This window comes from Hyaena hyaena, unplaced genomic scaffold (assembly GCF_003009895.1).
Source record: "Hyaena hyaena isolate Hyena2069 unplaced genomic scaffold, ASM300989v1 scaffold_386, whole genome shotgun sequence".
Lineage (NCBI taxonomy): Eukaryota > Metazoa > Chordata > Mammalia > Carnivora > Hyaenidae > Hyaena > Hyaena hyaena.
This window is the reverse complement of record NW_024081020.1, coordinates 717123-732524: the sequence shown is the minus strand read 5'-3', so window position 1 is coordinate 732524 and position 15402 is coordinate 717123. Positions and strand designations below refer to the sequence as shown.

The window sequence follows — 15402 nt, the reverse complement described above, 5'->3', positions numbered from 1 at the left end:
GGTCTCTTCTGCAAGTGGCGAGGGGCTGGGGGACAGCCTGCCTTGCTCAGGATAAAAAACGTTTATCGCATGAATGAACGTGATGCATCACTATGAGTGGGACCACCGGCCTCGAGCCATGGCGTCTCTTTCCTGTGTTCCTACCCCACCCCCGGGAGAGCCCTGTTGCCGGTGGGGGGTAACAGATAACAGTGATAACTCCCGCAGCTGCTTTTGGCTTCAGTGTTTTGCTCCTTGATAGTGACAGATGCACACACGACCCTGGGCAGGTCCCTTATGCCTCCGATTTCTGAGCCCCCGCTGCCTTCCGGCCGCAGCTCAAAGACTGACAGAGAGGACAGCACGCGGCGCGCCACGCCTTCAGGGCCAGGTAACCCTCCGTGTTCTTGCTCGGGCGTCTCTCCCATTGCTGCTCGGCCCAGCTCCCTAGCCCGGTGGCGCGTCCGGCACTCGGGGGTCTTGGCAGCGCTCAGCGCGAGCCCGGACCCCTGGTCCGAGCAGTAGTGGGGGCCTCACACCCACAGGGGTTCCGTGCCTCGGAGCCGCTCCTCATTATTCTACATGTGACTCCCGCCCCCAGCTCATGTCCCACCTCAGGGACTTAGGTGTCGTCTGCCACCTCTGATCTTATCAACTCCCTGCATTGAATTTTTAAAAAATTTTTAATGTTTTATTTATTTCTGAGAGAGAGAGAGAGACAGTGTGAACAGGGGAGGGTCAGAGAGAGAGGGAGACACAGAATCTGAAACAGGCTCCAGGCTCTGAGCTGTCAGCACAGAGCCCGATGCGGGGCTTGAACCCATGAACCATGAGATCATGACCTGAGCTGAAGTCGGACGCTCAACCGACTGAGCCACCCAGGTACCCCTGAATTATTTTTTAAAAAATGTTTATTTATTATTGTGTGTGTGTGAGAGAGAGAGAGAGAGAGGAGAGAGAGAGGGCCCATGAGCTACTGGGGGAGGGGCAGAGAGAGAGGGAGACACAGAATCCGAAGCAGGCTCCAGGCTCCGAGCTGTCAGCACAGAGCCCACGAACTGTGAGATCATGACCTGAGCCGAAGCCTGGTGCCCAACCGCCTGAGTCACCCAGGTGCCCCAAAACTTAGATTTTAATACGGGAAATTTTTTCTATTTAGGGAGTATCTAAACTTTTATTCCACAAAGTAGAAATGTTCCCATAAGAGGCTCACTACCTATCTCAAATAAATCTTTCAAATACGCATTTCCTAGAGACAACCCCCCCCCCCCCCCCCGCCAACCTAGCAATAACGCTGTGACAGGCAGTGTGAAGGGCCGGCCTCTAAATATACGACTCTGAGGCCCTTTAACCTGTCCAAGCCATGCGCTCCAGCACTCACTGGTCAAGGGCTTTCCTATCTCTGAGTCTACTGCATTTTCTGTAAAACGAGGGCTTTCAAGTAGACCAGGATTCCTAGAATTCTGGATTTCGTAGGTCAGGAGGCAGATCGTATTGTCATATTTTTAAAACTTTCCGTGGGAGGAAGGGGTGACACAGTATTGCCAACTGTTTTCGAATATGGAATTACTTTTTTAAAAAATGTTTTATTCATTTCTGAGAGAGAGAGTGTGAGCAGGGGAGGGTCAGAGAGAGAGGGAGACACAGAATCTGAAACAGGCTCCAGGCTCCGGGCCGTCAGCACAGAGCCCGACGCAGGGCTTGAACCCACGAACTGTGAGATCATGACCTGAGCTGAAGTCGGACGCTTAACTGACTGAACCACCCAGGTGCCCCTTGACTACGTTTTAGTTTGGACAGGGGGCCCGTGGTGTCCATTAGACTGTGAATGAACGAACGAATGAATGAATGAATGAATGAATGAATAAGGTTTCTTTTGCCTGAGATTCTGACATTCTGGAGCCTTTGGCTGGGCCCTCACGTCGCTAAGTACAAGGTACCAAAGGAGCGATGGACGTGTGTTGGGAGGTACGTTTCCCACATTTATTTGATGTTGACATTGAAATCAGGTCACCTCTTAGCCCTTTCACGGTGTTGAGTGGTGCCCTCCCAGACCTGCTGAGAGCGGCCCATATGTTTTGCGGTCTGCTGTCTGGAGTCTTCTACCTTTCCCAACGGGTTACCTGGAGAGCAGGTCTGCTGATGGAGCCAGCAGCCTCCCCCCACCTCTGCTGTCTGCACATGACTGTGCCGTGGGAAGGGCTGAGCCAGGGGCCCCATACGACCCTCCGCTCCTGCCTGTGCCTCGTGAGCCGTGGCCTTGGCCAGTGAACGAGCCGGTCTCCACTTCCAGGTCCTCGTCTGCAAGGACGCGCAGTGGAGGGCTCACCAGGCCCGAGGACAGGTTTGGTCTCTGCCCTGGCTCCTGACAAGTCACCCCTGAGCCCTGGTAAAGTCCTGCCTGTCACCCGGGTGCCTGGGCCGGGCGGGCTAGTCCATGCTGACCACGGGGCTGAGGGTGCGGCTTGAGGGCTGCGCGGTGGAGGCCGGGCACCAAAGTCGGCCGGGTAAATGTGAGTAGCCCCCGTGCAACTCTGGACAGTGGGGCGCCGGGGTGAGCGTCCGACTCCTGATTTCTGCTCAGGTCATGATCTCACGGTTTGAGGGATTGAGCCCCACGTCAGGCTCTGTGCTGACAGCGTGGAGCCTGCTTGGGATTCCGTCTCCCTCTCTCTCTGCCCCTCCCCCACTCATGCTGTCTCTCCTCTCAAAACAAGTAAATCTAAGAAAAAAGACCCAACACCCTGGGCAGCCAGGCTCCCCGGCTGGCGCCGTGCAGGCAGCGCTGCTGGGGGCAGCGACCTCTGGGGGAGGACACGCAGGCTGCGAGCCCGACCTCTCTGGCTACGGCCCCTGCCCTGCGCAGCTTTGCCTGTTGCGGATTTTTACTTGTGTCCCTTGCTGTCCCCAGTGTGACCGCAGCCCTTCCCCCAACAGTCCCTCCCGTGAGCCTGTCGGGCAGGTTGCCACTGAGCTGTTCCCGCACTCGCTCCTTTCTCGTGGTGTCAGCCCACGTGGAAGGCTTCTTCCTCTGGTCTTCTCGAAACTCATGAGGAAACAGCCGCGGAGGAAGCAACCTCGGGGTTCCCAGCGGAGACTTCCGCCACGCAGTCCTCAGCATTTTGACACCACTGAACGGAAGACAATGACCCCTCCAGTAGGGAGACTTATTATAGGTGTCACTCGCTTCTCAGCTCAAGAGCCGTCAGTGAACATGGCCTTGGGGTCGGCCGGGATCGCGTGGGCTCAGCGGTGCCCCACACTCTGGCCGGCCCGGGAGGGGGCCCACTCCGGACCCCAGCCTCGGGCAGTGCGCTCACTCTGGGGGTAACTTACTGGTCAAAGAGCCCATTTTCAGTAAGGTCCCAACACGTGGGGGTCACGTCATGCGGGGTGGACAGCTTCCTCGAGGCTCTGTTCATCCGCCTGTGGTACGATGGAACCTGGGGGCTCCAGGGAAACCCGGGCAGGCAGGGGGCAGCGGGAGACTAAGCCTGTGCGGTCACTGGCTACACGGTGCCCTGCAATCGACAATGGACCTGAGGCAGATTTCTGCAAGACGTGTTTTGGAGACAGAAATGAAGACCGACGAGGCGACTGCACCTGATGGAGACGAACAGGCAACCTCAGGTTGACCTCTCAGTGTAACGGTTTATCCCCGGGTCCACCCGACGCCCCCTCAAATCCATATTCCGACTGTGCACAGAGCGGGTGTGAGCAGGCTGGGGTGTGTGTATGAGAGACATGCAGAGACTGAGCGCCTCTATTAGACGCCTCTGGGACACAGACCCGCGGGGTAAAGGCGGCTCCCTGAATGTGTCTCATTCCGGGGCCAGTGGAGGCCTGAGACGCCCCCTACCCCGCGGCCGTTCCTCCCCCCGCACAACAGTGTTGACCACAGTGCCCCTTACTGGCTGTTCTTAGGTCAGGAATCCAGGGGACTTTCTTGGGGTTAAGTAAATGAGGAGGCGGATGTTCACGAAACTTAACTTCACGACAGCGTGTAAGTCAGGCCGTTGGTGCGCTTGAAGGGACTCCCGGCTGCAGGTCAGTTACATGTCAGTAACAAAATGGAGAAAAACAGACGGCTCGAAAAACTGTTGTGATCGACCAGTCATCAGTTATCCACATCAGACCATAAAATAAGCCACAAATCTGAGTTCAGCTCCAGCTGAAATTTATGGGACGGTTTCTAAAAGCCCCACAGGGTTAAACTAGGCCACGTTTACCCCAAACGGGATGTGACCAGCAGCGGGGCGCCCGGGTGGCTCCGTTGGTTAAGCACCCGACTCCTGATTTCGGCTCAGACCGTGATCTCACTCACAGTCATGAGATCAAGCCCCGCGTCGGGCTCCATGCTGACCGTAGGACTCTCTCTTCCTCTCCCTCCCCTGCTCACACATGCTCACACTGCCCCTCCCCTGCTCACACACTCTCTCTCATAAAAAGAGATTCTTTCCTTCACTCCCCAAAAGTGCTGTGGAATTTACATAAAACTTTCATAAAAAGCACAAGGATGTGGGATTGTGCCCCAGAGCAGGGAGACGGTGAGCTGCAACCTCTCCTCCTTCCAGTTCTCTAAGAGTTCATCTTAGTGAATTTCAAACTTTTTGATAGTGAAATCCATCCCCCTCCCCACCCCCCCGAAATGAAATCTTACGTAGAACCACAAATATTAAAGAGCTGACGTTTTGACAGATGTACAGGTTCATACAGTAACATCGTAAAGTTAGCGAGGACAGACGCTAACGAGTTGTTGGGTTCTCTGAAGGGTTGAAAGTTGGCCTGACGTGGCTGAGTGTTTTTAAGTAGTTCAAGTATTAGGAACTTTAGGTTTATGTGAAAACAGTGGCCTCTGAAGTGTGTGTGAAGGGGCCACGGGGCTGGATGGCTTCTGGGACCCTCCAGTTCTGGAAGCGAAGTGCACGGCGGTCAGTCTGGAGTGTTCCCAGCCCCACCCCCACCCGTAGGACCCAGGTGCTCCTCAGGTGAGGGATGGAGCCCGGGGCCACACTGCGGGGCGGGAACCTAGCTCCACTCTGCGCTTACGCGACCTTGGGCAGGTGACTGACCTCTGTGAATCCGTGTCCTCACCTGTCAGTGAGGACGGACATGGGCAGGTCCTTCGGTGGGTCACGGGAAGTGAGTAAAGGAACCCAGTGTCCGACAGCCCACAGCACGAAGGTGCCGGTTCTCAGGGAAGGAGACGCAGCCGGCGCCACCCGTCACCTGCCGCCGTGCAAGACGGGCGGCACGGAGCTGGACTCAAATCGTCCATTTACTGGGGTCTCCCAGGGGCTCCCTCCCGCGCCCCAGGATGCTACCTGACTTCCCCGACTCCACCCGGCCCGAGGGCGCGGCGAGTTCCTCGCTGCGCCACGTTTAGGGTGTCCGCTGAGCAGCGTACCCGCTCCAGGGTGGAAGTGGGGTTCACGTGGTTCCCCAGACTTCCCCACGGAGTCACCACGTGCACGGCCACGCGCTGCCGGGGCTGGGCCCTTCATCGCTCCCAGGACCCAGGGCGACTCCTTCTGTGCTTTTCCCCGGAAGGCTTACAAGACCATGTGACAGGTGAAGGGACTGGTGAGCCCCACACACCTGCTGGGACGTCCACCAAGCACAGCCACGGACCTGGGCGCTTTGTGGCAGTGACTTGAGGAAACAGCTCGACTCTCAGTCTTTGGTTGATGTTTCATTAACAGCATCGGTGAGATCGGTGACGATCCCCATGAAGAAGGGGGGCCAGTCAGCTGAGGCCCTGCATTCAGATTCTCCACGATTCTGTTTGCAAGACATTAATTTCTTTTCAAGAATCACTTTAAACATCACGATTTGGGCTCAAATGATTCCATTTCTAGAAACTGCTCTGACTCACGTTTGCCTTCTCAGAGGGGAGAGGCGGGGTGGCGGCGAAAGGCACCGTTACTTTTTCCCCTGGGGAAGCGAACAGTGGGCCCCCGGGTCGAGCCCAGGGGAGCACAGCACTTGCTGGGTGGCCGCCCTCGCCCGGAGAGAAACTCGAGAGCGACCAGGACCAGCCGGCCCGACACCATGGCTACATGTAGTTTCATGATGAGCAATAAAATTCACATGTTCTTTATTTAGTCCATATAATACACCATTTTTAGAGTTTTTTAAAATTAGATAAAAGAGCATATTAAATGGCAAGTGTATGAAGTTTTCTCTTCATAAACAATGTCAAAACAAAAAGTTTTGAATTACAAAATGTTAAAAAATATGTAGATACTTAACATTTCACTAAAGCGTAAAGTTACAGATATCTTCTAAAGAAAAATAATTGTGCCACTTACCTATTTTGCTGTTTCTATGAACTTTTTTTATTCTGTACATAGGACATTTTGTACAAAATATGAAGTCTACATTTTTATTACTTATTACCATAAAACAAAGATACAATGTATGTACAATATTAAAAGGAAGCCATACTAAAGCCACACTAAAAAGACACTTGGAATAGTGACGTCTCTGATGTACAGATACACTTTGGGAAGCGTGAAGATGCCGGAGGCAGGACTTTATGAAGAAAAACAGTCACCAGTTTGTTTTCAATGTTGTAGTTTTGAAATCCGTCTGGTACAGGATAAACGGTGTATCTATATAATCATATAGGAGTTGAACAATCAGCACAGGGAATTGGGAGTACTAACTAGGAAAACCTTAATAGGCCAAAATATGAAATAATACTCTCGTCAAAGAAAATTAAAACTCCCCCCCCCCCCCTTTTTGGTGAATGTTTGTCTTCAATAAAGAGCAGAAATAAAACCGCGACAGAAAAGGTGTTCTTACAGGCTGAGCTTTGTACAGTCACCCAGAAAGGGACAGTTTGCTTTTCACCGAGGGCAGAAGAGAGTCTTCCCAAGACCCTCTCTCACACGTACTGAACATCCAAACTCAAGGATATTTGAGAATCTATCAGCTAAAGACGGAAGTTCAAACAATGGTATATCAAAATACAGAAGACGCTGCTTTATACAATAAAAAGCACCCTTTTTCCCTCAAAAGGAGAAGGCATCTAAACTTTTTGTTTTTTTAAATGATACATTTCATAAGGGTACAACGGATAGGTGCTAGTCAAGTTTCTCAGGAAGCATTTCCTCTCACGAAGTGGCCCTTCCTGCTTCCAGCTGGGACAATTTCTTTTCAGTTAGCACTTGCTCCGAACACTGAGGCCCCCCCCCCCCCCCCCCCCCCCCCCCCGCCACCTTCCTCGGGGACACAAAGAGACAGACGCTGTGGATGGAGGGACGGAGGCGGACCCAGGGGCAGCGGCCGTCACAGCTGCCTGGGGGACCGAGTCCCCTTCCCAGAACGTGTCAAGGGACACCCAAGACCTCGTGTCAAAACCCGAGACTAAGAGAAGCCACGTTTTATCTTCTGTGCATCCACGACATTTAACGTTAACTCATGTAATCTTACGCCAGAGACCAAGGGACTGCAGTCACGTGCTCGGGGTAGCAGTTACACATCTCAAACAGCTTTCAAGCAGGATGAAGGTCAAAACACTGGCCACCCTGAGGGAGACACAGAGCGGACGAAGTGCTACGGGTAAAGCTTGTTCTCCTCGTGCAAAAGTCCATTCAAACAAAAAGCTCAAAACATGCAAGGAAATCTGTGGAATCTATAGCAGCACTTGAAGGCCCACGGACACTTAGACACGTCTGTTCCCAATGAGGTGTTTGTCGCGTGCGCTCCGGGCAGCTGGACACGAGTCGCCGCGGCCGTCGCAGCGCCTGGGCCCGCGTCCAGGCAGCGGGCGGACGTCAGGGCGGCGCCTGGCCCGGACGGTGGCCTTTGCTGGCATGTTTGTTACTCGATGCCCCGGAGGCGGCCACCCCGTGCGTCAGGCCAAGAACTGGCTGAGCTCGAGACCATCTCGCTCTAACGTTCTACAAAATGTATCAAATCAATTCTTAGAGATGATAATTTTATTCATTCAAGAGCCTCATGAGAGGGCAACCATGGGCAAGTAGAGGAGGAAAGAAAACCCAACAACTCTGCAAAGAAAAAACAAATGGACACATCGTTTTAAAATCCCAATTCCGGTCAAGGTAGACGGAGAAAGCTCTTTTTTACAATACGTGTCTCCCGCGAGCTCACTCCTGGAGTCCCCGGGGCTGGGCCGCGGGCCTGGAAATATGGCTTTAGCGATACACGAGGGACACGGCACACACGTCATCCAGCAAAGTGAAGAAACACCTTAGGAAAACAGAGCGGCTGCGGATTGTCACGTCACGTTTCCCAGTGACTTGTGTTAGAATGATGGCATGGATGTTAGAATGAGGAGATGAAAAGGAGAGACAGAGAGAGAAGAGGAAGAAAGAGATAGAGAAGAGGAAGAGAGAAACTAACTAGCAGTGCAACAATCACGTGGAAACAACTGAGAAGGCTGTAAAGTCTCCACAAACATGGAATACTTTGTGTTCAAGGGTTCCTTTGATTTGAAGCACATCGATATTATCACAGAACCGCTCGTCAACGATCGCGAATCCCATTAGGGCCGGACGTGGAGGTGTCTGGGGTGCTCTCCTTAGCTCTGATTTGGGGAAGTCGTCCTGGGGGGACCGCGCCGGCGCGGGGACGACGCGCGGTGGCCCCCGGGCTCCACGGACACATCTGAGAAGCCACCATTGTTTGAACTCCGAATCTCGAGCCAACGCAGAAGTCGTTATTGCCTGCAGAGCGGGGTCGAAGGGAAGCTCGGGCTCTGAGTGTGACTGACTCGTACGGCACAAAAAGGGTGTATTTTCTACAGACCCCGGGAGCGTGCGGGCGTCCCCGGCCCGACGCGGCCCCGCGGGGGGCTAGCGCCCATCCTGGGGGGGCAGCTGGTCAGCTCGGCAGTGAGCCTCCAAGGTGTTCCTGGGGTGCGGGTCCTGCGGCGGCTCCGACTTGCGGCGCACGAGGGGCCGGTCCTTCTTCAGATCCTTCTGGGCCTGGAATTAGAAACGCAGTGGCGTTGGCGACCAGCGAGGCCACGGGAGCGGCAGCGAGCGCGCGTCTGCAGTGGCAGTCAGGGGGCAGCCGTGGGCCGGGAGCCCAGCACGCACACTGCAGCACGGCCCTGAGCACCCCCACGGCCGGGGCCGTTGGAAGTGACCGGAGGGCCAGGGAGAAGGGACGACTGCTGACGAGTGCAGCTCCGGACAGAGCACCCCGTTCCCCTCTATCTTGCAGATCCACCTGTTTCGGTAAATCTCATCAGTATCAAAACACTCCTATTTCATGAAAGGGGACTGAAGGCAGTCTTACGCCTACGTCCACTACAGCAGCCTTTCAGAAAGTGGAGATTTCCTTTGGAGGTGAACAAAAAGAATGAAAGAGAAATATGTTAACACTGGATTTAGAATTAAGAAAACGTCTCAAACTTCTTTCAGATTTGAAAGAAGGTCCTCAAAGTAAGAGGTACTAAATGGATCACTTGTGGGAACAAGCCCTCTAGAACTTAGAAAACCCGGACTTAATTACTTACATAAAATTTCCCAATATCAGGAATAAGAAATAAAAGACCCCCTTGTCCATCCCATTCTCTTCCTGAAGTTTAGTTTTTAGGTTTTACTTAAATATATTTATTTATTTTAATGCTTATTTATTTTTGAGCGGGGAGAGACAGAGAGAGAGAGGGAGACAGAAGTGGAGGAGGGTCAGAGGATCCAAAGCAGGCTCTGAGCTGTCAGCACAGAGCCCGATGCAGGGCTTGAACTCACAAACCATAAGATCATGACCTGAGCCGAAGTCAGACGCTTAACTGACTGAGCCACCCAGGCGCCCCTTCACTGAAACATTTTTAAAAAAGATTCCTATTTTTGCATGAGGATTTAGAGCATTGTGAATCTGCAAAGAAAGTGGGGTGGGGATGGGGTGGGGCGTGGGGGGGCTGATCCAGGCAGTTTATACCCAAGGCACCCATATTTCCATGACTAACAATTCAACAAATCACTCGGTTTTGAGTCAGGGCTCCTGCATTATTGCCGGTACTTCTGAAACAAAACGAGACGGCTAAGTCATCAAAACATGCTGTATACACCGAAAACTGCCAGTTAGTTGGAAACTTTTCATCAGAACCAAGCTTTTCTGCTCAGCGTCAGAATTTAAAGAGAACACGTTCTTTTTGTGGTAGAGGACGGACGCGTTATCAGAGAAAATTCGCGTGAAGTCGGTCATCTGACGGGAAGGGCATAACCACAGCCGCTCACAGTCCTGGCTATCTAACCTCAGCAGAGAGAAAGTTTGCTTTTCCTGCCTTTTCAGAACAATTCCAGAGCCTGCAGAAAAGTCACACGTGCGAAGTTCACATCTTTCGCAGAGCTAACGTTTCCTGGGGGTTCTCTGTGAATTTATCTATGTAAACAGCATTAATGTCAAGGTTCAGAAGGAACTTCGTGAGACATTTTAAGAATAGTTCCAGATATGTTATTTGGATACTAACACTCAACTATGGCAAAGGCGGGGATTTTGCGTTTCCCCCTGAAAACTAGCGAGAGATGGCTTTGGGTCAGGGGGCTGCGAAGGGCACGTGCCCCGAGGGACAGTCAGTCACGGTGCCGACTCATGTTTGCTTTCGGTCCACAAGATGCTCCATGGGGAAAACTCTACCCTGGATTTTGTGTCTGGTCCACATGGAGCGTAACACAACGCCACAGCGAGGCCAGACAAAACCAGGACTTCGACGTCCTGGAAATATGTAATCACCGCTGAGACAGGCATTCATTCCGGAGAAGCAGCATTTAGACAGAAAAAGGCAACAGTGAAAACCTTGGAACCGGAGCCAGCACGTGCAAGCGGAGAGAACGCGGGCCCCCGAGCCCGGCAGGGAGCAAGGGCGCTGGGCAATCTGGGCCCTTCTGCGCGGGTGTCTCACACTGGCCGGTGGAGCAGTGTGATGGTCACGAAGCATGGGAGGGAAAAGACCAGAAACAGAGCAGGCAGAGAAGGAGGAGAGAACACGAGGCAGTGGGAGGGGGTGCGGGCGGGCGGGGCGGAGCGTGGGCTGGAGGCCCAGCCTCTGTTGGCAGTGCGTCGGCGGGTCTGAAAGGCCAAGTTCACACAGTAAGTGGGAGCAGAAGTGCAGGGCTTGGGGACACACGATGGTGCGCATTTTCACTACGCCACCGAGGACGCAGCCTGTTAGGATTTCTTGAGGGACCCCGCTGGTCTCTCCCACCCCAAGCTGGAGCGACGGGGGAAGCGGGAAAATACTTCACGTCTGATGTTACTTTGGTCAGGTCCCCGCCTGAGGACACAAGCCTTAGTCACTCGACGTATTGAGTAAGCTGTACCTTCACTTCCCACCTTTTGTCTGTCTACACCTTCCTTATCTGCACGGCTGACACTGCTTTTCTCCCAACCAACTGTTAAAAAGGAGAATTGTAAACATTTTAAACGTCTCCGGTATAAATGTCATTCACATGAAATTGACTACTTTTCTTTGGATGTTCTATGTAGGGCTATACAGGTTCCTTAGAACAAAACGAACTGTGGTTCTCACAGGTCAATATATAATTGACTTTCTCTACAAAATTCCAACCAACCCCCCCCCCCCCCCCCCCCCCCCCCCCCCCCCCCCCCCCCCCCCCCCCCCCCCCCCCAGGGACGTCCTTCCTCCCTGGTACACTTCTGCCCTTTACCTCTCATGTCTCCTGTCCTGGCCAACGTTCAAATCATTCTAAAGAAGTGTCGACTTGTTTTGGAAAAATAAAATTAGCCAAAAACAAAATTAAAAGAGCACTGAAACTATTCAAACTTTAGTTTTCAGCTGTTATTTGGTCTCCAAATTGTACACATAATTTTCCTGCACGTAGGTGTCTTCTCCTTCGTTTAGCAACAGTTTCTGAGAGTTTCAGGGATATGACTCCAATATTTTTCAAATTCAGAAGAGCTATTATATCAAACATTATACCTAAGACTATAAATATATGCATCTAGATAATTTGAGATTGGAGGGGTGGATTCAACTGACCTGCAGAAATCAATAATAAATCTTAAAATTGGATAGTATTAATCTTCCAGCTTTATTCTTTTTCAAAGTTGCTTTGGCTATTTTAGGTCCTCTGTGTTTCCTTATGAATTTTAGAATCCGCATGTCATTAAAAATAGTGTGCTAGGATTCTGATGGAGATCACGTTAACTTGGTGGTATTTTAATGGCATCGAGTCTTCTGACCCAGGAATGTGATCACAGACACCTAAGAGGCAGGAGTGGGGAAATAATTTCCAAAGGACCGTCGAATACACAGAAAAACTTAGTTAGATTATCTTACCTCAAGAGTCATGATACAAGAGTTCTCTAGAAAATGCCCCATCTGTGTCCCGTTACTTAGCACTACGTGGGTAGATGATTAGAGAGTGATCCCTTCACGTTACCCCCTGTGCTGAGAGCAGGCAGCATACCCACCAGGAAGGTGTTCTCGGGACTGGCTGTCCCGTAAGTACTAGGGTCGACTCTAAGGTTTTCACTCAAGGTTAGAATGCTCTTTTGGTATGCATTTTTTTTTTTTTATTTTTAAATGTTTTATTTATTTCTGAGAGAGAGAGAGAGACAGCGTGAGCAGGGGAGGGTCAGAGAGAGGGAGACACAGAATCTGAAACAGGCTCCAGGCTCTGAGCTGTCAGCACAGAGCCTGAGGCGGGGCTCGAACCCACGAACCATGAGATCATGACCTGAGCTGGAGTCGGATGCTTTACCGACTGAGCCATCCAGGCGCCCCAATTGGTGTGCATTCTTGAACACATACTTGATCCTTTAGAGCCACCTTCAATCATCAATAGGACTGTAACGTACACCTCCATTACGCTGTGGACACAGGTCATTCATTTCCTGCTCTAGACCAAAGGGTGTTCCAAAAAAAAAAAAAAAAAAGAACAGAACAAACCCCAAAACCTCTGAAGCTGAACTATTTAACGCCCCAAAACTGACTTGTAGACCATCCCCCTCCTTCCCAGCTCTGCACGGGCCACGTGGCTTAAAAATGAATATGGTCACAAGTTCTTAAGCAACTTCCTGGTAGGAGGGGCACTGATCTGATTTCCTGAGTCTGCGAGTAATAGGCGAGCTCTCGCTCTGGCACACTTTAAGCCGTAAAACCATGACCTCAAATCCCTGTTCCAATAAAACAAACAAACAAACAAACAAACAAAAAAAACGAAGTAGGAAAATTAACACCCCCAGAGCCAGTATAGAGAAAAATATAATTTTGTTCTTAAATTTGTTCATTGCTAAGAAAAAGGAGTCTGGACCGGTGCTGCCACATCGAAAAATAATGTGCTCCAAGTACAGGACTCCAAGATTTTCTAGTAGCCACACTAAAAATGTAAAAAGCAATAGGTGAAATTAATTTTAATAGTGTTTTTTATTTGACCCGTTATATCCAAAAGACTAGATCGTGGCAGCATAAAGAAAATTACGGGTGAGATGTTTTTACATTGTCCTCTTCACCCGGAGCCTGGAGCTCCGTGCTTTGGGCGGACAGCACAGCTCAGAGCAGGTGGTGGCACGGCAAGCGCTAGTGCTGGGGGCCGCGGGGCAGGGTGCCGTTTGCAGGGTGGGGGTCCCCTGCTCCTGCTCATGCCCGGCCCCACCTGAGCAGGTGGGGAATGAAGGCTGCTTGCACTAACCCCTCTCTGCCTCAGTGAGCTGGTTCCACCCGCTGGCAAGGCTCCCTCCGCCTGCACCTGGCACACAACACCGTTTAGCCAGTGTGGCCGTTCACACTTCAGCATCTTGGCACTGGGTGCCGCTAGGACCTGTCGAGCTGGCCCAAGGGGATTCAAGTTTCAGAGTCAGAGAGGCCCGTGTCCCCCCGGGCCCCTACGCCCCGATCCAGGCAGGACTGTGCTAGGCGCGCTAGGAGAAACTCAGCAGTCGGCAGGCTCCCTCACACACAGGCAGGGACTTAGCACATCACCCTCTTTAGAGCCCAAATTGTGTACATTCCCAATTTAGTAAGAAAAGCCTGTCTCTGGATCAGCGGTGGTCTAAACGTGTATTTCTGCCGCCATGGAAACCTGCTGAGCATAGGCAAGGGGTGGGGAGGTCCTGACGACCACGGCCCACGGGCGTCCCTGGCTCCTGGCCTGCCCCGCGAGGCAGTGTGGACCTCGGTTTGGTTCTGTCGCTGGGGAGGAAAATGAGGCTCTGCCCGGTGTCCTGGGGCCGTGGGGGAACTGACAGGGGACGCCCCTGGGCCACAGCACGTGGGCCAGTGAGCAGTGAGTAGAAAGACCCCATTGCCAAGCAACTGATTTCTGCCCGGGTTAACATCTAAAGAATAGTTAAGGGCTGAGGTTATTACTGTTAATAAAAATGAAGAAAATAATCACAGCCTCAGGCATGCACTCAAGCCTCAAAGATTCCGTCTAGCAATCTGACCGTTAGGACGTACAGATCAACTGCCTCGTCTGAGCTTCCCAACGCCGAGCTGTTCGCTGGCTCACACCGACGGCGCGGATGGAGCCCCCGTCACCTCCTACGAGTGCTTCTCAGGCAAACCCAGCGCGGGCACACCCAGCTCAGCCCTGCGCACCGTACCTGGCGAGCCTCTTCGTTCACTTTCTCAGCGTCTGCGCATCTTCAAACAGAGGCTCATCTGTGTCCACTGCAGCCGGACCGCCCACGGTGCCCGCGGGACTACACACCGTGTACTGCAATGCAAAGCCTGGAGTCACTCTCTGCTGGCGCGCAGGGCTCTGGACGCCAAGGGTCTCATCCTGGGGCGGGGGAAACAGCTTCCCAGCGGCGCCTACCCGGGCCCCGCTCTGGCCCGTCCCTGCAGCGCCTTGGAAACCAGAGCGCTTTCATTCTCCGAGGTGCACGGGGCACCAGGCAACACGCGCCACGCAGGCTCCAGCCTCCCTTCTGGAGCCTTCCCTAGTCCCTAGGCCGCAGTCCGCGGACTCACCTGGACTGCTCCCCGCCGACAGCCCCTCTCACTGCCCCGGCTGCACGCACCTGCCGGCCTCACCCATCACCCGTTATCAACCGCACCCCTGCGTCCACACCCCCGGTGTCCCTGCTCCCTAGCCAAACCCCGCCAGCCAGGTTGGACGGCTCGGTCGCGCGCTGTAACCCTGTGGCCGGCACTGAGGGCAGGGCTGCGTGCCTACCAGTCCGGGAGGCCCTGGGACCCGCTGTCCCTGGGCTCGGGAGCCGCACACGGGCTTCTAGCCGTGGGCCTCTCTGTCTCTGAGGGGACCGGGGTAAGGTCCCCTCAGAGGGCTGTTGTGATGGTCCCAGTGAGCTATGTGTCCCCTCTGCCATGAGGGAAGGCACGGAAGGCAGACAGGGGGTCAGGGAGCCATGAGCGGGGTGTCCCCGCAAACATTTCACATGTGACAGTGAACACCTGGCTGGGCTGACAGGAGGGACGCAGGGACCCCCCCCCCCCCCCCCCCCCCCCCCCCCCCCCCC

At 53.1% G+C, this 15402-nt stretch overlaps 1 protein-coding gene across 6 annotated transcripts in view; it reads right to left on the bottom strand.

Moving 5' to 3' along the window:
* Positions 1-6350: 6350 nt before the first annotated feature.
* Positions 6351-15402, bottom strand: part of PPP2R5C (protein phosphatase 2 regulatory subunit B'gamma) — a 131363-nt gene continuing 122311 nt past the window's right edge. For 4 of the 6 annotated variants that reach the window (XM_039251165.1, XM_039251168.1, XM_039251166.1 and 1 more), the window contains one exon: positions 6351-8933. In XM_039251165.1, coding sequence (XP_039107096.1) covers positions 8802-8933 — 132 coding nt within the window. In that variant the 3' untranslated portion in view covers positions 6351-8801. Of the gene's footprint in view, positions 8934-14523; positions 14637-15402 lie in introns of all 6 variants that reach the window. The other 2 variants (XM_039251167.1, XM_039251170.1) reach the window with 1 other exon arrangement.